Source organism: Ascaphus truei, chromosome 5 (assembly GCF_040206685.1).
Source record: "Ascaphus truei isolate aAscTru1 chromosome 5, aAscTru1.hap1, whole genome shotgun sequence".
Classification (NCBI taxonomy): domain Eukaryota; kingdom Metazoa; phylum Chordata; class Amphibia; order Anura; family Ascaphidae; genus Ascaphus; species Ascaphus truei.
The window spans coordinates 285,834,257-285,862,036 of NC_134487.1; the positions used below are offsets into that span (position 1 = coordinate 285,834,257).

General features: G+C 43.0%; 1 protein-coding gene across 2 annotated transcripts in view; it reads left to right on the top strand.

Moving 5' to 3' along the window:
• Positions 1 to 6,056: 6,056 nt before the first annotated feature.
• LRP6 (LDL receptor related protein 6) overlaps positions 6,057 to 27,780 on the top strand; it is an 87,604-nt gene continuing 65,880 nt past the window's right edge. For both annotated transcript variants that reach the window (XM_075602470.1, XM_075602471.1), the window contains exons 1-3: positions 6,057 to 6,287; positions 11,692 to 12,085; positions 26,181 to 26,378. In XM_075602470.1, the coding sequence (XP_075458585.1) occupies positions 6,233 to 6,287; positions 11,692 to 12,085; positions 26,181 to 26,378 (647 nt within the window). In that variant the 5' untranslated portion in view covers positions 6,057 to 6,232. The remainder of the gene's footprint in view (positions 6,288 to 11,691; positions 12,086 to 26,180; positions 26,379 to 27,780) is intronic.

Below are 27,780 nucleotides of genomic sequence, written 5' to 3' on the forward strand. Positions count from 1 at the left end.
TGAACGTCACCAGCCATATACCTGCCAAACATATGTCTAAGTTTGCAGTGCAGCAGTGACGAGGTTAACTTTCAGTAGAGAAGGGCTGCTTAATTAGTCTGACCCCAGCTGCATAATCAAGGTGTTTAAAACCCCCAGGCTACACACACATGTAGGCTAGCTGGTCAGGAGACAGGACTGAAAATACTGAAGAGATTACTGCTATAAAGTCTGTGTTGCAAAGTACATATGTGATGAACTGTCTGTGTCCTGCATGCAAAAGAGAAGCTGCCTTGTTTTCTAAGCTAAAGAGAAGCTATTTTGTTTTGTCTGCTAAAAATAAGCTATTTTGTTTTGTCTGCTGAAGAAGAAGCTATTTTCTTTTTGTCTGCTGATGAGAAGCTATTTTGTTTTTGTGTGCTGTATGTTTTAAGGCTCAATAAATAAGCCTTATCAAGGGAACCCGCGTGTGTGGTTGCATGTACCCTGCAACAGCGCCCTTCATTATTCCATCAGTATATCTCCAGCCTGCGCTGATCCAGCACGGACATGGTACTGTATAAGAGACTGAGAAAAGCCATGTATATAGTCAACTGATGTAAACTCCTGAAGAGCCGGGCGAGGAGGGTTACAAAAGGATAACAGGATAATCCTAGCTGTTACAGAGGCCTCCGCGCTCTTCCCCACAACAATTAAACTGATAGGCGGGAGAGAGCTCGGGCCTCTGTAACTCTTACCTACTCCTGCGCGATCTCTTGCTGTCAGTTTCCCTCCTCATGCGGCGTCTTGTTGTCATGGCAACGAGACACCATTTGATGTCGCGGCGCCATGAGGAGAGATACTGACAGCAAGAGATCGCGCGGGAGAAAGTAAAAGGCCTCACACCACTGCCCTGCACCGAGTCCTGCAATTTTCCTAGCCGGCCCTGAGGACATTGATAAAGAACAACAAGAATAATTATTGTGTAATAGAAAATCATTTGTCAATAACTTTCCTACTGTACAGTCATTGAGCCTTCGGCGACCAGCGGGGTGGTGAGGCGGCTGGGCCTCTGCTCCATGTCTTGATGGTGAGGGGTGAGAGGATGGCTGAGATCCCGCGGCTGGTGGCAAGCAGCACCAAGGATTTCAGGGAGTGGGTCTTTGGAGCCTCCGGTCATTGGCGGCAGGGGCCTCGAGTGTGAGTGGTAATGGTGAGGCTGCGGCTTAGCTGGGACCCCGAGGGCAGACTGCGACTGCCTTTGAGTTGTGGGGGGTGGCTGGGGCTCAGGGGTAAGGGGAGAGGAGAGAGGAGAAGAGTGTGCACATGGGGCAGGTCAGATGAGACTGCCTATGAAAACTGACAGATAGCGAGCATGCACACTGTTCCCACCTAGTGACAGGATCCTCGTCAGGGGGGGGGGGGGGGGAGCCGGGACTCTTGTTCCAGGACCGATGTGGCCTGGGCTCCCTGCTGGACATCTTCAGAGAGCCTGTCAGAGGGGGCCTGCTGGAGGGTGCCCGCAGAGGTACCTGACAGAGGGGCCTTCCAGCCGCTGGAAGGGAGGCCCTCTCTGACTGGCACCTCTGCAGGCCCCTCCGCAGGCGTCTTGAAGGCCCCCTCCATCCCCTTAGGCTGCAGATAGGCACACTCACCTCCCCCCTCCTGTTGTGGTCCTACCTGCTCCCCAGGCCCATACCTCCCTCCCATCCACCAGGTCCATAACAACCCCCTCAAGGACATAACTACAACCCTCCAGGTCTATAACCTCTGCCCCCACTATGAACTTTTTCTAAGCTTAGGTTCACCTTATAAAATGAAAAACTAACCGCTATTTTAAATGATAACATGCAGAGCCACCTGTGCTGAAGCTGGGATATCCTGAATACCTGATCTGTTGGGGGGGGGGGGGGAGGCTTGACGACCAGAGTTGAGCATTCTAGGCTCGCCTAGGCTATAGACCAGCGGTGCGCAAACGGGGGAGAGTGAGATTTTCGAGGGGGAGGGGAAGAAGGGCGACAGCTACAGAGGTCCAATGACGTGACGTCACATGACCCACGTGGCGTCATTTGATGCTGGAGCCGAGCAAGGGGGGGGGGGGGGCGCACAGGGGAAGAGATCAGGCAGGGGTATGCAGGGGGAAATGATTGCGCACGCCTGTAAGCCTTATTATGGGAAATCCGCCTCTGATCATGCATACAGCAAAGAAACAGATTAAAGATGGACGTGATGTATTGTACATATACAGCCTGAGATCTGTGAGCTCTCTGCTCTGTCTCCAGGAACCAGCAACGGCCTTACGTCACCCCCCCCCCCCCCCCCCCCCCATCCCCCCATCCCACATGTGCATACTGCTCTTGTCTATTTCAGGATCTTGGATCTCCAAACCTAATTCTTGCAAAAGGGAAGGATGGAAGCCTGCTGACCAGAAATAGCAGCAAGGGGAGGGGGTGTCATTCATCAATGCCTTCCTGCTGAAAAACACTAGGCAAAGAAATGAAAACCACAGCACCAGATTAATTAAAAGCAAAGAAAAAAAATCCTGTTGCCTTCAATTAGACTTATTTCGTATTGATCTGCTGTTGTTTTTTTGTGGATTTGGCATCATATTTATCATAGGCTGACAGCTGCAATGCTGACTGGTGAAAAAAATAACAACAGTGCCAGATTAATCAAATATTTTGTATTTGTGATGACTCTGGTTCTGTGCTTTTTTTGCCCCAGTTTTGCAGTCTGCTAAGAAAAAAGTCCTTATTGGTAGTGCCACTATAATTACCATTTGAATTTAAGAAAAAGTCTGGAATATATTGTAGGTAAAACTTTCAGCCTTTATACATCAACCACCTTTGTTGGGACACTAGACCAGGCATCTACTACGGTTTCAGTAAAGTATATTTTTTTTTGTTCACGTTTTCCGGGTTTAACCCACTGGGTATGTAAGGTATGTATTTCCCAGTTAATTTCCCAAGTAGGGAAAAGTCAGTGGAAAGGGAAATAAAACCGCTAAATATAATCCCAATATCCTGGAACTCCATGATCACAACATTTTACATAGTTACACAGTTACACAGTTACACAGTCACACAGTCACACAGCCACATAGTCACATAGTTACATAGTCACATAGTTACATAGTTACATAGTAGATGAGGTTGAAAAAATAAATATGTGCATCTAGTTCAACCTATATTAAATTTAAATAACAGATACTTTATCCTATATTTGTACTCAGTGGCGGATTTATCTTTTTTCCTCCTGTAGGCTCGGGGCGGCCCTCCTCCGTAGCGTCGTAATGGCGGCATGTGGCGCCGCGTTGTCATGGCAATGCGGCATCATGTGACGTCGGGTCGCAATTTCAACGAGACGCTACAGGAGGGGGACCGCTCCGGAATAGGTAAGACACACACACAAATTGCCCCACCCCCCAAAAAAATTGCCACTGTAGGCGATAGACTAGTCAGCCTTATGGGGGACCCGCTCCTGTTTGTACTTACAATATATTGATCCAGAGGAAGGCAAACAAAAAACCCCAGGGAAATATCATCTAAGAACCAGCTCAGACAGAACGCGATGCGTCCGTCGCAATTTCGGGTTGTTCGGTTGGAGTTTTCAAACTGAGAACTCTGCCGGCGGCAAAGTGCAGCGTTGTCACTGTGACATTTTGCCGCCACAACCCGAATTGAAATTTGGTGCTATGGTCGCGTGACGTGACCTGGTTCAGCCATTAGAGGCGAACCAGCTCCGTGACGTGTCCGTTACACGCCCTCGCCACGCACCCAAACGCCGCTACCCAATGCCTGCAGTTTGAGCAGAGATCGCTGGGCTGCAGGAGCACGCGGCGGAGGCGCGAACGCAAGCACGGACCCGCAGCAGCCTGTCTGAGTGAGCCCTAAGGCTGCGTCCCCTCTGGCGCTGACCACGCTCATGCTTGAGAGCGGTTACGTCACCAACTCTCTAAGCATGAGCGCCGGGTGTCCTGTGTATTTCGCATTGGGGACATGTTGAGCGTGCTTAAAAGTTACTTTTTTTGTCTCAAGCACCAAGCTTGGGAGAACGTATTGCTTGAGCTGGGACATCTACATTAGGCTGCGGCCAGATAGGGAGCGGGCGCGCTGGCGCTCGTGCGCTGCGCCCTGCTCGGCCGGGCGATTTGTGACCGGCTAGGTTCGCTGGAGCGGGGGCGTGTCGGGGGGTGGGGGGCGTGGGCAAGACGTCACGCAGCTGGTTCGTCCTCATTGAGCGAACCACTCACGTGACGCGCGAGCGGAAAATTCAAATTTGCTTGCTTGGTAAGCAGGTAAGCGCCGCACATGCTCAGGCGCTTGCTCACGTTTGCCACACACATTGCCGCAATGTGTTTCATCGCGGCCAGCGTGAGCGCGCCCGCCCACTCAGCGCCACCCTGGACCGGGCCTAACAAGTACAAGAAGAAAAAGCACCAAGCGCCGAGCGCACAACACGCTCAGCGCCAGCAGCGACGCAGCCTAATGCTGTATCATAATGGGAAAAAATTAATTCCATCCCCCCAGTCATGTTTCTTAACAAATTAATGTTCAGTGCCAGTTTAAAGAAATGATAAGTTTTTAACATTCAGGCACAGATCTTTTGACCTCAATTTTTGTGATAATATGGTCTAAAAAGAGAAAGGTCTTTCGTAACATAAACAGTTACAGACCCTCCAACATCTTGTTGTTTCTCTATTCAACAGGTACCGCTGATCTTACAGGAGACAAAAACATGTGGTGTACAGTACAGAGAGTCCTCGTTATCCAACGTTTCACTTTACAACGAATGGCGTATCCAACCCTTTACAACACAACCCTATGGGCCGTTTTTCGACGCCGGAATGCGTTATCCGACGCTCACCGCCACTGATTAACATTGGACTCGCTTTACAACGGTTTCATTATCCAACGCTACTTCCAGAACGGATTCCGTTGGATAACCGAGGACTGCCTGTACCTGCTAATTAGGAACAGTTGAAGGGGATGCTGTTATCTTTATTTCAAAGGAAAAGCAGGGCTGTGCATAAAACGGTACCTCATAGTACCATATCATCCCATATTGCACTAAAAGTAAAATCAGATAATGAATTGATATTACCACGGTGGTAGTTATAATTTCCTAGCATCTGAAATGTGATATTGTCTAGGGACATCCTATCAAAGTGTCGGCTCTTCTAGGTTTCCTTATATGTCTGCGCTCTTATGATCCTTACATTTTTTCAGTATCCTGGAGTATTGTATATATGTTATTTAAATGTACCGGATTGCGATATATACGGGGGGAAAACAATAATTATATTCCAGTAAATGTGTAATATTTCTATTATTTAGATATGATTAATTAGTGTTATTTATATTATTTAGATATAATTAATGTGTGTTATTGCTATTGTTTAGATATGATTAATTAGTGTTATTTATTTTATTTAGATATAATTAATTTGTGTTATTGCTATTATTTAGATATGATTCATTTGTGCTATTTCTATTATTCAGACATGATTCGTTTGTTATTTATATTATTTAGCTATGATTCATTTGTGTCATTTATATTATTTAGATATAATTCATTTGTATTATTTATAAATCACAGTCACCCATTCTTCATTGTACAATGATGTTGAATAAGTGGCTACTTAAATTATAATAATGTTATTATGTTTTTATTATTATTATAATATGGGATGGGGGGGGCGGATATTTTTCTGTTTTATTACATGATGGGTCTCCTGCTGGTTTTATTTAACCCCTTGTGGTTGCCCCCCCACATTGTAATTCATCTCCTCCCACTCCTGCAGGGGGCCCCAGCCGGCTGCCTCCCTCACTGCAGCCCGAGGCTTCCCCAATCCCTTCAGAGCGGGTAGGCCCTGAGAATAAAGTCCCGGCTGCGGCTGCCCAGTACGCGGTGGGGGAGGGGAATGGGATGATAAAGTAGTCCCTAAGGAATCCCGCTTGGTTTGCCCGCCCTGGGCTGCCTACACCCCTCAGCCCGGTTTATTGCTGGGTATTACGCGGCGGCGGTGTTGGTAGCCGGTAGTTTCCCTCCCTGGTGTGCGGTGTTATTGGAGTGCGTTGGCGGAAGGATACATTGCGTATCTCTCCGCCAACTGAGCAGGAGGGAGGAGAGACGCGGCGGCGGATCACACGGAGCATGGAGGGGCCGGAGCGGGGCAGCCGGGACCGGGAGCCCGGGGAGCAGTGAAAGAGGCCTCTCCCCTCTCCGCCGCGCACAGCGGTATGTCCGGGCCCCAGCGGTAACACACAGAGAGATGGGAGCCGTGCTGAGGAGCCTGCTGGTGTACAGCCTGAGCGGCCTGCTGAGGGGTGAGAGACCGGGGGGTGCGGGGGCACAGGGGGGCTGAGACCCTTTGTGTTGGTGAGATTCAGGAGGGGGGCAGCAGGGTTGGAAGAGGAGGGGGAAATAACCATCCGAGGGGTAGGTACCGGGGTATAGAGAAGACACCTGGGGAGGGCAGCAAGGCCATAGGGGGTGAGAGTAAGTATTGGTAGGGAGATACGTTCGGGGTGGAAGGGTACCCCATTGCGGGGAGAGGGGTGATAGAGGGGTTGGTCCGGAGTTGAAGTCTGTAGGGTGTTGGGAGATACCCCCATCATTGGGGGGGAGTCGTGGTGCTATGGGTATTGATCATGGCTGAGTAGCAGAAGTTATTCATAGAGTGGGGTTATTGGGGGGGGGGGATATTTTTATTTTCATTAGTATTATTGGGGGGGGGGGTATTTTTATTTTAATTGGTATTATTGGTGGGGGAGGGGGGCACAAATGTACAGCAGGACGTGATGGGGTGTGGGTGGGGGGGGGGGGGGGTTAAATAAACAACATTCCTTGGGTGTAGATGACCAGGAGTATGTGTTGTAGTATTTTGGGGGGTGTAGAATTGTTCCCAGTTGTCTGTGCTGGTTGCTTGTGCTTTATCATGGTATGCTTTACTGCTGGGCTCTTCCCCCCTCACCCCCTCTTTACCCTTGCCCCTCACCGCCTCTTTACCCTTGCCCCTCATCCCCTCTTTACCCTTGCCCCTCACCCCCTCTTTACCCTTGCCCCTCACCCCCTCTTTACCCTTGCCCCTCACCCCCTCTTTACCCTTGCCCCTCACCCCCTCTTTACCCTTGCCCCTCACCCCCTCTGTACCCTTGCCCCTCACCCCCTCTTTACCCTTGCCCCTCACCCCCTCTTTACCCTTGCCCCTCACCCCCTCTTTACCCTTGCCCCTCACCCCCTCTTTACCCTTGCCCCTCACCCCCTCTTTACCCTTGCCCCTCACCCCCTCTTTACCCTTGCCCCTCACCCCCTCTTTACCCTTGCCCCTTGCCCCTCACCCCCTCTTTACCCTTGCCCCTTGCCCCTCGCCCCTCACCCCCTCCTATATACAAATAGCTGCAAAATAAAGCTGCACGTTCAATTATTTTTTTCCCCAGTCTATTTTTCTTTGTCTTGGCCTGTTGTATTTTTATTTTTTTTGCGGGGGAGGTTGTTTGAAGATGAATATCTTTCACCTGAACTTTTTTACTTTATTTCCACAATGTAAATGTCAGGACTGTTTTTTTTTCTTTTTGATGATGTGCTGGGTTGTAATGGTGTGCAAAAAGGATTTTTTTTTCTCTACCATAGCTGCTTGGAAATGTCTACGGTTTGCATAACTTTTCTTTGTCTGTTTTTTCTCTCCCATCCTCCTGGTTTTGTGTTTTTTGCACAAGTAGAGTACAGTACACACAGTCTGCCCCAGTGCTGCTGGAATGTAGAGATCCCATCTCTAGGGATATATGTAACCCCCCTGTTTAATTCAGACCCTGCTCTGTTGTACCAATACCAATGTTTATATTTATTTTACGGGAGACTGCATTAGAATACAGAATAGTATACTACTATAAGGGTATTTAAAACAAAAGTATTTATTAAAAGAGCAGAGTACCTGCCCTTGAGTTTACCGTATAATATATTTTCTATCTGTATAGTTTATTGATTCTGTCATCCGATCATAAAAAAGAGCCACGCGCTTGTCACCATTGGTTAGTAATGACTGGTTAAAATAAAAATAGCTATTCGTTCGCACAGACTGCAAATTGCTTATAGCAGGGGTTCTCAACTCCAATCCTCAAGGCCCCCCTCCACCCCCCCCCCCACAGGTCAGGTTTTAAGGATATCCCTGCTTCAGCACAGGTGGCTGTCTTCCACCGAGCCACTGATTGAGCCACTTGTGCTGAAGCAGGGATATCCTGAAACCATGAGGGGGGGGGGGGGTAGGTAGTCTTGAGGACTAGAGTTGAGCACCCAGGAGTTATAGGCTTCGTCTAGTTTCAGTAACTGTTTTCCTCCACTTCTCAGTCAAATGTACCAGCAGTGAAGCAGTTAAACAAGTCAGCAAAAGGCTCCTGCATTCCTGCATGCGGTGGGAATGAAAACACTTCTCAAATGTCTGTTAATTGTAAATGCTTCCACCATACCATTTCAACAAAGCTCTGCCCATTTGTGAACTGATGAAATATACATGTTCTAGAAAGAACCCATTGCCAGTTTTGTAAAGTTGGAAGTTAGCAAGGTTTTTCAGTGCGTGAAAGGGAAATAAAATCCCAATTTGATTAACGAACTTTGGCTAGTAATCAGTGAAGTGGAATCATTTTGATGGGTACCAGGATTAAGAAGTATTTCCGCAAGTTAGTGGCTTTGGATAGCAAAAGAATGCTGTACATTTTTGTTTTGTTTGTTTCTTCCTCCCTTTCCCCTGCTGCTTGCCACATTGCGCCCAGCTGGAAATAAATTCATTTATTACTGGGAATTGCATTGATTTCTCCTACCACCCGGACTTCAGTAATTACTAGAAAGTATATGCAACTCTTTAAATTATATTGGTGTTCTCCTGGTAGATCTGCAAGGAAACTGGCAGGCTATAGAAAGTAATCATTTGGTTATTAGTACGTGGAAATGTGGCAAAAGCCTCCTCTGTATTGAAAACTGTAAAATAACTTTTAAAAAGTCACACGCAAAATGTGGTACTGCAGAACACATGGCCCATTAACCCACTTACAGCCTGATGTGTACGGACATGTGGCAAGTTCTTACTTTAAACAACGTTGGCTAGGAAACTCCTTTTTTTATGTGTAGAAACGCAAGAAATCAGGCCCAATTTTTTTTTTTTTTTTTTAACAAGCATAAATCTCAAACAAATAAGATAAAAAAGTTATCTATACAAAGTACACCTTTGTCACGATCATTACATAAAGGTGCTTAATCGATAAGCTCTGAAGTTTAATATGTCGGTTTTGTGGTCTTACACCCTTAACAGCAGTTAAATTGTTTGTGTGTGTGTGTGACCATTTTGTCACTAAAACATAGAAATGTTATGTACTGGAAACGTTGTTTCAGCAAAACGAAAATATAAACTTTATACTTTTTTTTCACGCGGCTATGTACTTCGAACTACAGCAGTGCTGATTTTCTGTAAAAACCTACGGATAGCGTTGCATAGTTATCTTCAATTGGTAAAATGCGTCAAAGTATGTTCTAATTTGGTTGCGTTAGGGTCACTTTGGGACAGGCTATAAGGAGGGCTGAACGCCAATCATTTCATGAATCTGTAAAGCGATTCTTATGGCGTCTCTTGTATATGGTCCTTGTGGATTTCAGTCATGGCTCACTGGGGCATTCCCTTTACACCTGGAAGTCTTTATTCCCCATTAACCCTCTTGCTGTTGTGGGATCCTCCAGACACTGTGGTTAATGTACTTTGACTTGTGAAATACTGCAGAAACCCTTGCAAAATATAGATGTACTTTTTAGCCCTTAAAGTGGTAAATGTTTGTTTACAGGGTTTGACATTTTGGGGACTAAGTTAGGATAATGTTCTCCACAGAGTTATCCTTAATGGTCTGCAGATGTGATGTCGAGCCATCTGTTAGTTTTGGTCTCTGCATGTTATGTTATCCAACTGATGGCCATTTCTTGGTTGGTAGAAGTAAAGGGGCTTTTCTTGAGTTGAAACAGAAAATCATGGTTTTTACCAGCATTTGTTTTCCCCTTTGTTGCCTTTAATTCAGGTGCTTGTTGCAGAGCACTATTTTGCAGGCCCCTCTGGCAACTAAAGCATTACATCTTTGTTCTGTCATATTTGTAACCTTTTTTTTTTTTTTTGACACATTGAAATGCTGTTGGTGATATGTACTGTAATTCAGGGGGGTGGCCAACTCCAGTCCTCAAGAGCCACCAACAGGTCAGATGTTCAGGATGTCCCTGCTTCAGCACAGGTGGCTCAGTAAAAGACTGACTGAAGCGTGGATATCTGGAAAACCTGACCTGTTGGTAGCCGTTGAGGACTGGAGTTGGCCACTCCTGCTGTAGTCTTTTGAGGACAGAATCAAACCGCTACCATCTCTTCTCCAGGAAATAATACATTTAGCGGTTTAATGTTTCAAAGCATGTGTGATATGAGTTTCAAGGATTAGTCACAAACATTTTCCACATCTTCTTCTTGTATAATTTTTTTGTACTTTGATTCCCCTCTCAAGAACTCTTTGGAAGGGGTTTCATCTTCAAAGATCACATGACATAGTGGTGGCTCTAAGCTGCAAAATGGGGTGATAAATTGTGTTTGGGACCATTATAGATCTCCCTATATTGAAGCGTAGAGCTGCCACTACACTGATATTTAACACACAACATTATCAGTTACTGCCAGGCTGCTTGTCCTATTAAAACTTTCTTGTTTTCATTGTGTTTCATGATGCAAGATCTGTTAACAGATCTCAGTTATGCTCCAGTCAGATTTATAAAGGTCATAGGGCAGAGGAGAAAGCAATCTGTGTTGTTTCTGCTTTTTAGAAGTGTTTGTAAACATAATGTTGAAGTTAGGTGTAAACTCCCCCTTACTGTCCTTATCCAGTTTTCCTTCTTAAAGAAGCAATTCAAGACTATATATATATATATATATATATATATATATATATATATATATATATATATATATATATATATATATATATATATATATATATATATATATATTTTAATGCAGGTTTGAAGCAGGGGGTCTCCGGAGCTGAACCCCATTAATTTCAGCTCCGGATAACCCCTACTTCCGGAGATGCTTGCCTCCGTAGTCGGTGCCGGTAGTCACTCCCGTGTTTCCCTTATGGGTGATTTTTCAAAGCTCCCAGGCCCTGCAGGCCAATAGGAAGCCGGACAGCTTCTTATTGGCCCATGTGACGTGGGAGCTTTAAACTGGAGGAGATACTGGCAACCCTTCAAAGAAAAAGAAAAAAGGCCACGGATTGCTCCTTTTAATGGGTACAGTGGTACAACATTTTATGTATTTATCAAATTTATCATACACTAGGTAATAATAAATTATAATTTTCATATCTTTGGAGTGCGGTAAACAGAATTGATGATCACCATTTCTTGAACGTAAACAAAGATATATTCAAGCTTTCAAAAACTATTTAAATATACTTCTACTTTTTTTAAAGTCCCATTTATGCCACTGAACCCTGAACAGAGGAAGATAAATGGTGGGCCTTGGGGATAAGTGTTATCTGTGTGTGTTAATAAACTTGTACGTCTGCTTTTTTAAAATTTTTATTTATTTTTAAACATGCTATATTTTGTAGTAACAGGAATGCATGAAACATTGAGAGAATAAGGGTCCGTTACACAAAAGCTCACAGCCTCGTTTAATAGATTAACTGACCTGACATTTCATATGTATTCCCATAGCGTCTCCGTTATTGCTGTACGCCAACAGGCGTGATCTACGCCTGGTGGACACTACCGGCATGAAGGGGAACTCCACTGTGGTAGTCAGTGGCCTGGAGGATGCAGCCGCTGTGGACTTTGTGTTTTTCCGGGGGTTGATCTATTGGAGCGACGTGAGCGAGGAAGCCATCAAAAGGATAGATTTTAACAAGACGGGGAGCTTGCAGAGCATCGTGATAGCGGGTTTGGTTTCGCCAGACGGACTGGCTTGTGATTGGCTAGGAGAGAAACTATACTGGACAGACTCTGAAACAAATCGCATCGAGGTTTCTAATCTGGATGGATCATTGCGGAAAGTATTATTTTGGCAGGAGCTGGATCAGCCTCGTGCAATCGCACTGGATCCTACCAGAGGGTGAGTGTGATTCTTATTATCTTTTAAAAACGGGGTGTAGCCTTTTTTATATGCTCAAAATGTTCACAAATGTCCACTTTGTGATATGAATAATTTCATTTTAGACAATTTTATATAATTTATTTTAGAGCTCCAGTGTGAACACAGCTTTACGTATGGGGGGTTCAGACAATAGTTCTGTAGCCCGTACAGCAGGGGTGGGCAACTCCAGTCCTCAAGTGCTACCAACAGGTTAGGATATCCTTGCTTCAGCACAGGTGGCTCAGTCTTTGCCTGACTGAGCCACCTGTGCTGAAGCAGGCACATCCTGAAAACCTGACCTGTTGGTAGCCCTTGAGGACTGGAGTTGCCCACCCCTGCTGTAGAGGTTGCAATTGAATTATTTTGCTCCCTGAGGCAGGAGAGGAAGTTGCAAGCTGACACTTTATACTGGTGTCACCCACCTTTAAAGACACTGAACTTACCACTGCAGGACTCTCTTCCGTGGTCACTTGGTTTTTGTGTCAGGGGCTAGGAAACTACCATATTTGATTTGGGATGCTTAAGTTTGAGATTCATTACTAATCGCAGCAGGTCCGGCTTCTTCTGTAATAGTACAAACCTGTCTGTTCCCCCTTTACTTTCTCACCTGATGCTGTTAGACTGCAGCAGCAAAGAAGTTACAGATCTAAGCAATTGATCTCTGCAGTTCCAACTATCATATCACAAACCAAAGGTGTCATGTCTGCATTTAAACTGCTGAAAAGCAAACACAGATCTCGTTGGCCGTCTTGCAAATTCTTATTATTTGCTCTTTTAGTGTAAATGTTTATATGCATTTTGTAATGGCCTTTTTTTAAATGCCAGTACCACTCATTTGTATTTTTCCTTATGTCATTGAGATGCAGCTTAAGCAACTAGCAAGATTGTCTGAGCCTCAGCTGTGATTAAACTGCGTTTCAATTTAATAGAGATTTAATGGTGAAATTTAATTGCAAGAATTAATGTCCATGAGAAACAATATGGCCTCTGGGGCCAACCCCACACTGGCAACCTATGATATGCAGTGACCTTATTGTGCAATAAGTGCAGCTTACAATTGGTTCACCCTGCAGCTGTTCCCCCACCACTCTTACAAATAAAAAAATATATATCTCGGAATGAGGGGTGTCACTGGAGTGCCACAGTTCAGCTCCAGAGAGAATTGCTGCTTTTAAAATGGTGTCGGACATATTCCAATGCAGAATGGTTAAAAAGTTTCAGCAAATGTGTGCATGGTTGGTAGAGCTGCTGCTGGCAGATGCATGTTGGGACTTTATCCCGTCTGTAGGTGCACAATGGCACTCAGTTTTCCCTTCCATTACACTACACTAGTGGCTTCCCATCCTTTGAAACCGGGCCTCCCCAAAATAAATGATTTTGCTATCTGGACCCCCATTCTATTTCCAGCACACACTGTAAGATGACTAAAATTAGGTGTCCCTCCAACCCCACCTTCTTACAAAAATCAAACTTAACAGAATAAGGGATCAACAGTGTGGACTATTTTAATTGGGTATTTGTTGCTAGAAAGCTGCCTTCTATCCAATTATCACTCTCTGAACACTTCTTGTTGCACTGTTTTTTATTTGCTCCTTTCCGTAACTCCCGGTATGTAAACGCAGCGTTACATAGTCGGACTCGCTAGCTGATGGCTTCGAAGTGTAAAAGTTCTTGCAAACGGTGACACTTCCACAACAGATTGGGAAGCCCTGGCTTCTGTAGCACGCTAACCTAAAAATGTCGCTACTCCTTGGCTTCTGTTTTGCTAAACATCTGAGACACCAACTTTTGGTTGATATGTTTCAAGTGTGAGTTGCAGAATCTGGTGTTCACTGGGCAAATTCTGTTTTGAGATGCACATGTTTTAAAAGGGAAGCTCTGTTTGATCCTGCAAGTGTTTATAGGGAGTCGTGCAGTCCAAACCTGTTTTTTGTCAATAACAAAAGCGCTTGACTTGGAGTAGAGAGGCTTATCAAGTCTCCGTTTAAAAAGCAAAGATGCACAAAACATCAATTATCTTCACGAAAGGCTAGAGCAGTAATTGCTGAACATTAGGCAGTCAGCTTGTTGTTTGATTGTGATTAACTGTTCTTTTGATGCTATTGTAGTAATTCCTGTGACAACCAGGATGGTATTTTTCATCCTGAGAGGTACATTAATAGTGGTGTTAGAGCACAGATACTGCGTTCTAGCTAGCAGTGTTCCGTTCTGGAGTAGACAGCCATCCGTTTGTTTACATTGGCTTTTAAAATGACTCCTCCGTTTGATATAACACATTTTTACTGACACTTTGTTGGGTAGAGGGTTAAATATTCTTCCTTGGCATTAGCTTGAAGCATTTCAGAGATCTGTTATATATTTACACTCTCTCCCCTCTGAAATGTTGTTTTCTTTGAAGCTTAGCCATGTGTGCACAGCCGCGTGCAATCAGAGTCTAACTTTGCCAGAGTTTGAAACCTCATCAGATGTTGACAAATTAATTTGTATTTTTTTTCCTACCTCCAAAGATGATAACGTTGCAGAGGGTGCACATGCTTTAAGATTCCTTCCAATTTTTTTTTTCCCGTTGACGTTTAACGTCTTTACTGCTGAAGATTATGAATTTTTTGTCCATAATGTTTTTTTTTTTTAGTCTCAACCTTTGCTTGTGGATTGCCATGTACTCCTTTACAGATACTTGACTCTACTTTATACATCAGTATCTTGCCAGAATATGAGCTAAAGATAAGACCTGAAGAAGGTATGGTCCAGATGACAAAATTATGATGAACCTTAGTTAAGGGATGTAAACTTGGCGCCTGTGGTTTAGTGCTGAGTGAACTGTCAGTCACTGCGTGTCCGATTCTGCTTAAGGCTAAGGCCATACAGCCTTCACCCACGCGGAGGCGTGCGAAGGCTGTGACGTGAAGCGGGTGCGTTTTCTGTCCATGTTGGACGCGTCGTGGGGGGCACGCCTAGGGGCGTCACGCAACTGGTTCGCCCTCATTGAGCGAACCGCTCACGTCACCTGGCTGTCGCGCCGAGAAATCGGTTTCAACTCATTTCTCGCACAGTGCGTGCCCCCCTCCTGCCGCCCGCGCGGCCTATGGGTGCGAGCAGTGCCTTTAGGCAATGTGATCGCGGACGCCTCCACACAGTCTGCGGCAGTATGGACCTGCCCTTACTATTGCAGGATCGGGCAGCGTTGACTGAATGGTCACTCAGCCCTGTGCCGCTTAGTGTGTGAGGGGGGAGGGGGCAGAGAGCAGGTGGCAGAGGTGCGTGCAGGAGAGCTCCAGCATGAGATCAGCAAGTGTCGGATATGCACTGACACACAGACCCCCCTCTGCCCCCATGCCGCCCAACAAGGCTTTGACTCCAAAAAATTGTCGCAGGCGCCTACATTTTTTAACCTTTTTGTTCACCCCTGGGCTTAGTTCATAAAACCCCTCCAAAGCTTGTGTGTACATTGTCACTTGTACCAAGTGGTTGGTTCACTTGTGTCTAAAGTTGAAATGCTCAAAGTAACACATTTACAGATGGTAGAGAAGGCATTACTTGGAGCTTTGTATTTTGTTGCATCCCCAGGCTTAAATATGCTGCTAAATGGAACTGTGTACTCTGCAAATTAACACCAGAATTGTGGATCTCTTCCCCCAATGCTTGTGTTCTTCCTAATGTGTGGATGTGAATCAGGGCCACATACCATGGGATGATAGTCAGAAGCCACTCCGAAATGTGGTGATTGCGTGTAACAAGTGCTGTTTTAATTACTAAATGGATGATGCTTCATTTGAAGTAGACACCTGGTACGAGTTTGCAAGCTTATTGCTTAAAACACTTCACAATGCTGTGGAAAAGGGTTGTCTCACCAAACAGCTGTTCTATCATGGTTTAAAGGTTCCTAAACTAGAGCACTAGATACTAAATATTATACCGTACAGAATGTACAAAGGCAACATTGGGGACACCCACAGTATGTTTTAAAGCATATTTCACTGTTGCAGTTGTGTGAAGTTACAAAATTCATAGTGGATTATATTTTTAAGAAGCTACCTAAATATTTTACATTAATATTTACATTTAAAATAGAATACCAGTTTATTTTTTTTAAATGTCACCAAAGTAAGGATGTGGGATGAAATGTAATATGCAAACGGTTTAATTCAGACTGTGATGCTGCACCTTGACATGTAAAGCAGGGGTGGTAAACTCCAGTCCTGGAGTCAATAATTACTGAGCCACCTGTGCTGAAGCAGGAGTATCCTGAAAACTTGACCTGTTGGTGGCCCTTGAAGACTGGAGTTATCCACCCCTGATTTTTAAGCAAACCTGAATTGAGGGGTATAGAGCTTTTCATGGATTTATGTTGTCTGGTTTAGTGTGATGAATGGCTGAAAGGGGCCCAGGGGGGTAGGACCAAAGCTATGCATACCTCGGATAAGATAAATGGTATTTAAATCGCAGTAAAACCTGTCAGGCTGCCTTTCTAACACCCGGGTATGCTACAAACTAGCAGGGATATATTTTTAGGGATCTTTGCTGAAACCTAGTGAGCTTTGAAACTTTTTGCCCTGATACCTGTTGAAAGGCTGCTGCTCATGATGTAGGACACCACAAGCAGACATGGTGGTTATTATTATGAATATACTCCGAAGATGCTTTCTCTGTGGAGAAGATTTTAACTTGTTCAGTTGAATAGAACTGATCTCTTCTCCAGAACTGGGAAACGCCGTCAGAGCAAACATCGTTATCGGGAATTAGGAAGTATAATGCAGACTGAATAACACATGTTTGCTTTTGGATTTACTGAAATTTTTATGGTCACAATAACTCCCATTTTGTGTAGGTATACAAGTGTGAAATTGTTAATGCACAACTATGGGTCTAAAGAACAGGGGTTATTGTTACTTAACCTCCCCACAATAAAACCAAGTTTATGCAACTCCTACCAATTGGGAATGCAGTGTTATGAATGTTCAGCAAGACAAACATAAAGTGTGTTTGTGTGTGTGTGTTGCACATAATTCTTGGTGCCTTTTCTCTCGTTGTAGATCATGATGCATTTTAATGGACCAGCAACAGAGCTCTTAATAGATGTAATAGTTTGTACAGAGATTTATAAACCTCAGATGTGTATTTTAAAGCTGCAAAAAGATCCCTGGCAAGATTACTTCTTTTAGCATGGAAACCCATGAGGCTCTGTACACATGTTTTTTCGCCTCTATGGTTCTTTTAACACTTTCAGTGTCAAGGTTTTAACTCTGAAGGGATTGCGTTAAATTAATGGAAGTGATATGTTTTTTTTTTTTTATATATCTATATATCTATATCTATATATATATATATATATATATATATATATATATATATATATATATATATATATATATATATATATATATATATATATATATATATATATATATATATATATATATATATATATATATATACATACACATTCCCATATCAGATCAAGCATTTTTACTGGGTTTTTTAAAACATTTTTAATGTATGTTAGTGGAGATTTTGAAGGTGGGTGCAAGATTGTCATTGAGGCAGGAGACCAGACAAACAGATTGATGCACATTTCCTTCCTGTCAGTGAACCTGCTAAAAGGAGCAGAATAGAAGAGGTTTCAGGTTACTAGGTGGGAAGACCTTTCAAGAATGTTTTAGAAATGCTTATTTGTAGGACTTGTAATTTATAGGAATTTTTTTTTATTGAGATGGGGGTTTTCACAAAAACTTGAAGGTTAGCCCATCAAACCTGTTGCTCCTGCATAGGTAAACATGAGACACAAGGTCTGAGTCAAGAAATGGACAATAGCGTTTACATTTAATCTTTTATCCTGTAGCAGGCTCTCTATCTGCTTGTAGTTAGATTTTTGGGAGCAGCAAAAGATGGCTGCTGTGCCTCCATAACTTTTTGCTGCCATGCGGGTCTAAGTGCATTCTACACACGTACATGTGTATGTATACCTACTCTGTGTGTAGACCCTTAATGTCAACCAGTGTACATTTCTGAAACCAGCAGTTTTTAAACTAGAACGGACGTATTTGATCCTTGGGCAATACCCCAGATAATTGTTGCTTTTCTGGATATTTCTCTTTACAGGCAGGCGTTGGATAGCGAAACGTTGTAAAGTGAAACACGTTTTCCCATAGGAACACTGTTTAAATGAAAGGTTCCATTCCTAAAGGCATTTTTAGTGCTAAAATACACAAAATATTTTACGCAGGCAATAAGATATGCAGCGCACACATAAATTATATAGTGCATATACTGTATTTTTTATCTATCTATATCTCTATATATATATCTATATATATATATATATATATATATATATATATATATCTATATCTCTATCATACATATATATACATACACATATATATACATACATATATATACATACATATATATACATATACATATACATATATATATATACATACAACTTTGCAAAGCGTTGGATAAGCCGTTTTGGCGTTGTAAAAATCTTCAATGTACCTACAATTTAAACATATGTTGCATTATCGGGAAAAAAACAAAACTGGTCTTGATGGTAAATGGCTAAGTGTTTTTTTTACCTTTATTGTATCCCCCATACAAGTTGCAAAGTGGTTCTGCTGCTTATGGCCAACACCCCTGCTATTTCATCTCCTTTTTATATGGTCACAGAGATTTGTAGAGCTTGCTTTCCTTTTAAGCAAACAAGAATTTATTGCGGCTGCATCGGTACTTCATTTAGACGTGGGCAATTAAACCATAATTGACAATGAGCCCAACACTGATCTAATAAGCCCTAATAAGTCTACTTGTGATAATGATGTTAATAGGAAGTTCACCTTGCCTGCAATTACAATACACGTGTGTGTGTGTGTGTCTCCTATACATCTCTGACATTGACCTCTTGCAGATGCACTTAACAGCACCTTCCTACTGTCTCTGTTCCTACTAACCACTTGGATTGTAAGCTCTTCAGGGCAGGGATTCCTTTTCCTAATGTTACGTTTATGTCTGAAGCGCTTATTCCCATTGGTTGTTATATTGTGTATTACTGCTGTGTACATGGATGGCGCTATATAAATAAAGGTATGTATGTATCTCAAAGATGGTACAGTAGGGCCCGCTCATATGGCGAGTTCCATTACAGGCCGCCACTGAAAAGTCCACCAGCGATTTTTCCATGTCTCCTACCCCTTCTGCGCATGCACAAACTCGGCCACTTCCCCTTTTGCGCATCAGCGGACATGGCGGCCCCCTTCTCTGTCCCGCTGTATTGGTGGATCACAGAGAAGCGGGGCCCTACTGTGTTAATTTCATTTCACTATGTAATTTACTTTCTAGGGGATTTCTCAATAATAATAAAACATTCTAGCGTCCTATAATTGGATGTTGCAAAACCGTATCAGTCTGTCTGCGATTGAACTAGAAGAAAAACCCAACCGTGGCTATAATGGTGTCTCAAGCCTCACTGCTGGTAGGAAAATGGTCCAACACAGCGCTCAAGCGAAGGTCTAGAACATTTTGTTGCAGTCGTTTCACCACGACCAAATGGTCACCAGCGCTTTACCGCGAAACTCACCCCGTTGCCAGAAGCCACTACCACCTACCACGTCGCTGCTGGACGCAAAGGTAAGTAAACACCCTAAACTAAAACACCCTAACCACAAAAACCCTTAAATTAATACCCTACCCAACAATAAAACTTACCTCCGACGTGGCCGGCGGCAGAGGCTCCGTCTGCAGCAAAGCCCAGTGGCTTGGTCGCGGCGAAACGGCCGTGACCAAATGTTCCGCTAAGCGGCCCTCCGCGGACTGGTTCTGTGTCTATTGTAATCCTTTATTTGTACATAGCCAACATATTCTGCAGGGCAATAAGGTCAGAAGACCATAACAATAACACATCGAACATTAACATACATTGTTACAGTAGGTTAGGAGGGCTCTACTCTGAGGAGCTTACAATCTGTTTATGTAGTTGGATCTTCTTAAGGGCAAGATAAGACTTTACATGTGTCTTGCGTGGAAAACTATATATCTCATATCCTAACTCAGGGGTGCGCAAACTTTTCAGCCTGCGCCAACTCCTTACCTTGTCTGCGGAATCAAATGACGCCGCGACGTCACATGACCTCACAATCATTTGACGCTGCGTTGCCCTGGCGACGCGCCACCGGAGACAATGTAAGGGAAGTTAGAGGCCTCTCGCGTCCCCCCATTTAATTTAAATGCCTTGGGAAAGAGCACATGGCTTCTGTAAGTGCCGCGCACCCCAGTTTGCGCACCCCTGTTCTTTTACACTTGAGAAATCTGAAGGCTGTAGATGGTATTCCTCGGGTATAATAAAGAATACTTAAATGAGCACTACACAAACTTTTTATATGAAATGTCCACTCGTTAACAAAATACAGAAAGAATACTAGTCATTTTTGTTGATGGTGTTTGACGCTTTTATCTAAAGCTGATCACTTGGGAAGATTTTTTTTTTTTGAAGCAAAAAGTAGGAGGAGGTGCTGAGGGAGAAACAGTCCCGGCTGGAATGCTTTTGAACTTGAGTTGCAACATACAAAGGAGCAAATAGAGCATGGGCTGATGTACAGCTGAGAGCAGAGCGTCTATTAAATCTCAGAGCTGGTGCTGTGTGCATCCTTTGAAACCTGTATTTTCTGTAGTGAAAGGGTCCCTCCTTTCATGCTCTGTCTCCACCCCTTGTCACCCAATCATTTTGTAGCTGTAGAGGCTTTGTGAGTGGGGGGGGAGGTGGTGGTGGTGAGAAGAGAACTCTTCGCATCTGGTGCTGTGATGTCATCAAGTTGCTTACCTGAAAATGCCTTTCTTGTAACTGGACCCTATCCAGCACTCTGATTTTGCAGATAATGGTTTTAGAAATTGAATAGCTGCTCAGTTTGATTATTCTTATATGGCTCTGCTCACTTGTGTACTGCCTCCTCTTTCTCGCAATACCAGGTCTCGAGCACATTTACACTTATATAGGAGCTTAAAGTGGCAAATCCCAGCTTTCCCCTATCTCCCTAATGGACAACATGCAATATTTTGCTTGGGTTAAATGTCCGATTGTCTTTAAACCCATTTATGTTCTCGTAATGTTCATGTGTCACTCTCTATATTTGGTAGGTCTCTATATTTAAAAAAGTGTGTTGTGACTGACCATAGGTAAGTTCTGTCCCCGTCTGTTTCTAGTTTAGGTTGTTTACTTTAGCACAGGCTATTGTTGCATACTACTGAATTCAAGCAGGTTTAAAATAAATAAATAAATAATTTGTTGATAAAACTGTTACATGAAACGGTGTCTCCAGTGTTGCCAGATTCTCAGCAAAGTAACTGGGATGTGTGTTCAGAGGGCAGTACATGACACCAGGTGGCTCCCCTCTTGCCAGGAATAAGGTGTACAGCCTCTGCAGAATGGTGGCAGGAGGAGCAGAGCGTTGGTTGGCCAAAATAGGAGGGCGACCTGCCTGCCGCTCACATGGTGAATGGAGAACACCTTTTATTTGCTGCATTATTGCATTCCGCGAGAATATCAATACATTTTAATTGTTTTAATTATATGAACTGCGCACAGGCCTTTGCTGGCTCTGCCATTTTCCTTGTGTCTGGTGCTCTAAATAATATCCCACACTATTACTTGATTACTTAAAGTAACGTTTTGCACTGTGGCTTTAGCGAAAGCCACTAATGGAAATGTCATGTCGGTGCTTGGGATAGTATGAGACAATACGGCACTCGCGATAATTAACACGAAGAAATGCCAAAGGTGCACAGCTGGGTTAGCGATGTACAGTATAGAACCATTTTTGGAAGAAGGCGGAACTCGCATGGACTTGGTTAAATAGGGATTAATATTTATTTAATCAGATTAATGTTTCGGTCCTCCCTTTTTTGGACCTTTTCTCCCGTCTCCTTCCAAGAATATTTCAACACAATGGTTTTGGGGTAAACCTATCCATCAGTTGTTGCTGGTCCTTTCCACCTCCCTCCCCCCTCCATTTTTTTTTTTTTTTTAAGCACACCACCGTCTCTTCCCCCTCCCCACATTGTGCACAATTTTTTTTTGTGTGCAACTGTGATCAATTTGTTGATCTTTTCATAGAGACCAAAGTGAACAATATTCAGCCTGCACTCATTTGTTGATCAAAGATAAGGCGCTGAGAATAAATAATTGACAGGATGGTAGATTGCAGTGCTGCAATTAACTCATTCTCTACTGGCTCTCTGGTGTTTTAGCCTTCATGGAGGTAAACCGGCATTTATTGCCTTTCCTCTACACTGATAGACACGCTGATCTATTCCTGATGGTTAATGAGGCGTTCCTCCCCCCCCCCACACCCGAAAGCTTTCTGAAGTGTTTAGTATTGTTTGACCTGAAAGAGGGAGAACTCTCGAAGCTTGTACTAAAATATCAATTTAGTCCCAAATAAAAAATAAGATCTCACCTGATACTAAAGTACCCATTTATTTTGCACTTTATATCGTAACTGGGCTACCACGGCTACTTCTATTTAGTTCATGTGTTACAATTAATTTATGACAGAGAGCGAGATCGCCCAGGAGGGGATCTGAAAGCCCTTATTGGAGTGCACTGAGAAATCCTAGTTTGGTACTGACACAGGTAGATGCAGATAACTCACTAACCTCCTTAATTCCCTGTTTAGGAGAAAGGAAGAAAACAACTGTAAGTGTTGTGGGGACACCATAATGGGGGAGTTATTAAAAATGAACTTCTTTAATATAGCTCTACATTAAAAAAAATACAAAATACATTGTGTGCGAACTATAAATTCAACTGCTTTTGATATTTATAATTACGGTGATGGCTGATAGGAGCTGAAAAGCAGGAAAAGTAGTGATTAGTCACTGCAAAAGATAGCCCTAAAAAAATATGTTGGGATGAATCGGGGAAATGTTTACATTTGATACCGTGATAATGGAGCAGTCTAACATTCATTTGCAACAGTTAAAATACTGTATCTACTCCTAATTGCCCCATATGCTGGATGATCGTTCTTTAACGTTTCAAGGGTCCAAGTATATGTATGAAGCCTAGCAAAAAATTTTTTTTTCCAGTGGACACCATGAATAGATTGTAACAAACATAATTGGTTTGGCAGCCCATTCTCACAGATGGATAAAATGATTCAAGTAGGCTATACCAGATTCAGAGTGCCTGAGCTAATCGCGCACATAATGATAGAGGTGGATAGGGCTGATCCTGGTTGCCTAGGTCAAAAGATCTATTGGCTCTGGGATGGATTTCCTGGCCAATCCATAAATAGGTTAACAAACACACAGAACCCCAGCAAGCTCATTTTAGGAACCGCGGAGCCCTCACAAAATGTGTGTATATCAGAAAGGAGAGCTATTGAGCGTGGCAAATGTATACAACAAGCGACAGAAGCCCAATGCTACATCCAATATGACAAAATACACAGTAAAATACTTATATATTCTCTTGAAAAAGGGTCATTTAGTTTAACCCTTTGGCCAAAGCGTTGTAAGCCTGTGAGCCACGACAAGGCAGGCCCAGTTCACAGGTTCTAACACTACCAGATAAAATAATAAAATACTAATATACCTCTATCATATTGGATGTGGCACTGGGCTTCTCGGTCACTTGTCAATCCATAAATAGCTTAGGTGCCCAACCACATGACAACATCTAGCTAATCTATCTTCGATTTTTCACCGGCAACCCGGCTGGCGGCCTCCACATTCTTGCACACACCTCCCTCCAAGGGCCAACGTCACACGTGGGTGATGTGAAACCAATCCTGACACACATTTTGCGCATTGACGCTTAAGGTAGGAGTAATTTATCCAGTGTTACAGCATTACCACATGGCTCCAACTACTGGCGTTTTCTTTCCCCCCTTCACAAAACAATTGTTTTGTAGAAAAGATGATACTTGGTTTGGATGTCTAACCAAGGCTTTACTTAGGCTGCGCGTATAGTGCCCGCGATGGCGACGTGTGACGTCGCCGCTAGTGAAAGTTGTATTTCGCGCAGCGGCTGTGCGGGCGACCAGGCTATTGATTGGTTCAGGGGCTGTCACATGAGGCGACAGCCCCTGAAAAATCAAATATTCCTGGCTTCAATAAATCGCTTACTATAAGCGCACGCGGCAGCGACAATGCATTTGTTTTCGGGCGACGTCGCGTCGCCGTTACTATAAGTGCGGCCTTATAGTGCCGGCGACGGCAGGCTACGATCGCTGGAAAAATAAAATTGAGATGACTTCCAGCGATCGCGACCAAGCTGTCGCTCCGTTGCGCTGCGCTTACTATTGGTGCACGCGACGTCGGCAATGCATGTGTTTTGACGCGACGTCAGTCACCGGCACTATAAGCGCAGCCTAACAAGCCCATGTTCCATCTCCTAGTCACCTAGTGAATTGTATGTTGTGTGCATTTCTCACTGTGTGATGCCTCGGTTATACTTTTTATCATTGCTGTAGTTCAGCCCATCCGATTAGTTGTTGGTGTTGTGAGGCATCACAATTCCATTCTACTTTACACAATGGCTACATATTTCAGGTGACTTCAAAATAAAGACACTCCTTTTGTAACACCTTCTCTAGAAGTTGTATTGCGCTAGACGAGCATAGCAAATGGCAAACCTTTAGAAAGGAAGCCTTGGTTTAGCATTCCCAAAATGTAAAATACATATGTCTGGAGGTGCTATGGTATCAAAAATCGGGGTTTCTGTGTACAGCATAAAATGTGTGTGATATTGTGCCGTCAAGTGAGACTTACTTTTGTATGACTTGGTGTATACCAGTGTGGTTTTTTAAAAAATAATTACTTTCTCCAGCAAGGCACCATATTTATTTTGGCACTGTGAATGGTTTCCCGGGATTCCCCAAAAACTGACACCACCAAGCTGAACAAGTTAACACTGGACCAGTATTTGCCCCATTTGTTAACTTGCGTGAGTGTACCTCCCTTGTTAAGTGGGGGTTGGGGAGGGGGGGGGGACAAAGCTTTTGTTCTAACCACTATCTGAGGTGTACAAATCTTGCGGTTTGCAGTACACGAGATGTATGATTTCATATAATGACTTGCTAATTGAAGGTGGCATGATGTCCTGTTTCAACTTGTCTTCCGAGGACTGAACTTTAACAAGTACAAAGGTTAATTGTGTACTGAGTTTATTTGAGACTTTTACACCCCAAACTGAGACAGACTCCACTGATCAGCCTAGCTCATACACAGCTGGAAGAATGGTGGATGCAAAACAATATAGTTTACTTTCATCCTAGATGGACTGTACCAAGGACAGTAGCATGTTTAATAGGATAAATGGAGCTGACTAAAACCCGAGTAATTATTTACTTTATTTTTAAATACATTTTAGGCTTATTTAACATTTCCATGGTAAACCCTGTTTTTGTATGGTTTTCACATTACAAATAAAAAAATTAGATAATGTTAATCCTAAAAGCCACATTTTAAATGGTTCTTTGTTTTGTTCTTTGAAAAGCAATTATGGTTGCATCATTAGTCAAACAGATGTACAGAATTAGGCTGATTGATATACTTGCAGTCAGCAGACACAGAATAGCAGAAAATGTTTCTCCCCCCAAGATACAAATAAGAAAAATCATTACTTCAAGATGAATCATTCTTATACAATTATATTGTTTAAAAAAAAAAAACTGTCTAATTTCTATTTACTGCTTTTTGTGAGTGCAATTTTGTTCCAGTGTTGTGTTTTTTTTAAAAAAAAATTTTAATACAAATTCTTTGTTTGAAATATTATTCAAAAAGTCCGATTTCAGGAACACATCTCTATTCCCTAGAATTTTGGGTGGCATTCACTTGGCTATGATAAGGAAAATCAGAGCTAGATCCGACATTAACTTTTTTATATACATGTCAATATTGGTCAACTCTGGATCGAGTTCCGGCGTGTATGCCTTCTATAAGCTCCGTGAATCCCAGCATATTCATCTTTCTTGTCTTCTTTATTTGCAAAACAACGTAACTTCTGTTCTGCCTGTTCACTTGCAATATAATGTTTTGGTTTGTTTTAACTGGCCTTTTTTTCTTTTCTCTATTTCAGATACATGTACTGGACAGATTGGGGAGAGGTGCCAAAGATTGAACGTGCTGGTATGGATGGTTCAAGTCGGTCAGTCATTATAGACACTGACATTTATTGGCCAAATGGGCTGACTTTGGATTACGAGGAGCAGAAACTTTACTGGGCTGATGCAAAGCTCAGCTTCATTCACAAGTCCAATCTGGATGGCTCAAATCGGTAAGAGAAGTTGAGCAGATTTTCTCAGCTGGGGGTCTGGTATTGGCATCTTGAATCCTTGTCATTGTGAGATTGTGATGGATTTAACCCAAGTGTAAAATATAGATTTATAGAACTAGGATAGACCGGTTCTGGGTGTTTCTAGATCTAATGTGTATATTGTACATTAAATATCTAATTTATAAAGGATAGATTTAAGTGTATGTATAGATATATTACTTCGATATATATAATTTATTGGTGTGTTTCATTTTGCCAAATCTCTTACAACCTAAAATGGGACGTTTTGATAGCTGGAGACATGAATCTAACTGAGGGAAAAAGCCATAATTCATTCAAAGTAGCAGCAATCGGGACTTACAAAGCAAGTTTTTGAACATTTACAATGGAACAAAATGGCAAAAGTTGGAAATTTTGCATTTCTCCATTCTCTGTGTAACTATTTGCCAAGTGATGACGATGTTACGGCATAAAAACAAATTGAAAACATCAGTGTAAAAAGCATGGAAAGACTTGAGAAAGCAAAAGAATGGTAGTGAGTTTAGTGCTTTTCAAACAGAAGAAGCTGACAGGACGTTTTAGATGCATGTGCTTCATATTGGGGTGTGTAGTTGTACCTGAATATTCTGCTTGACCACTTTTCTGCCAGAGGAGCCATCAATGCATTGGTTAACATTAGCAGGTACTAGTATTCTGTGTTTGGATTCATCTTGGCCAGACATTGGTTGTGTTCTAGGCCTGTAGAAATAGGCTGGTGTTGTGGATGCTGCTGCTTTGCTTTTGATTGTTGCCCATTTTGGTTGGGGGTGCGTTCCTTCTGTGCATGCGTGTCCTGCTCCTCCTTGTATTAGCACTGTGTTTTCTGCTAGCGATGGCCTCAAGTAAGATTCACTACGGGGATCTCTAATTTTAGGAATAAAAGGGTGAGAAATAAACATGGGTAATCCCTTGTAAAATGCCAGAAAATATTTACACAGCTGCTGCTGCCGCAGGATAAATATTAGTGAGACCAACCCTGTCCTGATTTTTTTTATTTTTTATTATTTCCTTAGGCTACCAAATTCGTGTGTGTTTAAAGTACTCACTAACTGGCAGAAATTCAATTTAACCTTTTAGCTGCCAGAAGACCTACAGTGGGTTCTAGGAGCAATTGGACTCCTCACATTAGTTACCCTTTGCTAAGCAAGTGGTGTAATATGCATCGGCAGACAGAGCTCTGATTGAACAGCCATAACTTGCTAAATATTTGTAACATTAAAAAAAGCAAGCAAACAGAGGAGGTTATAGCTTTTGTCCCGCACTGTATTCGTACCACATCGAGGAGATGCAACCATTCTGCAAAGTGCCTGTCTCTGTGTCTCAGATCTTTGCATCAGCCACATGTTTGTACCCCTGTTTCTTG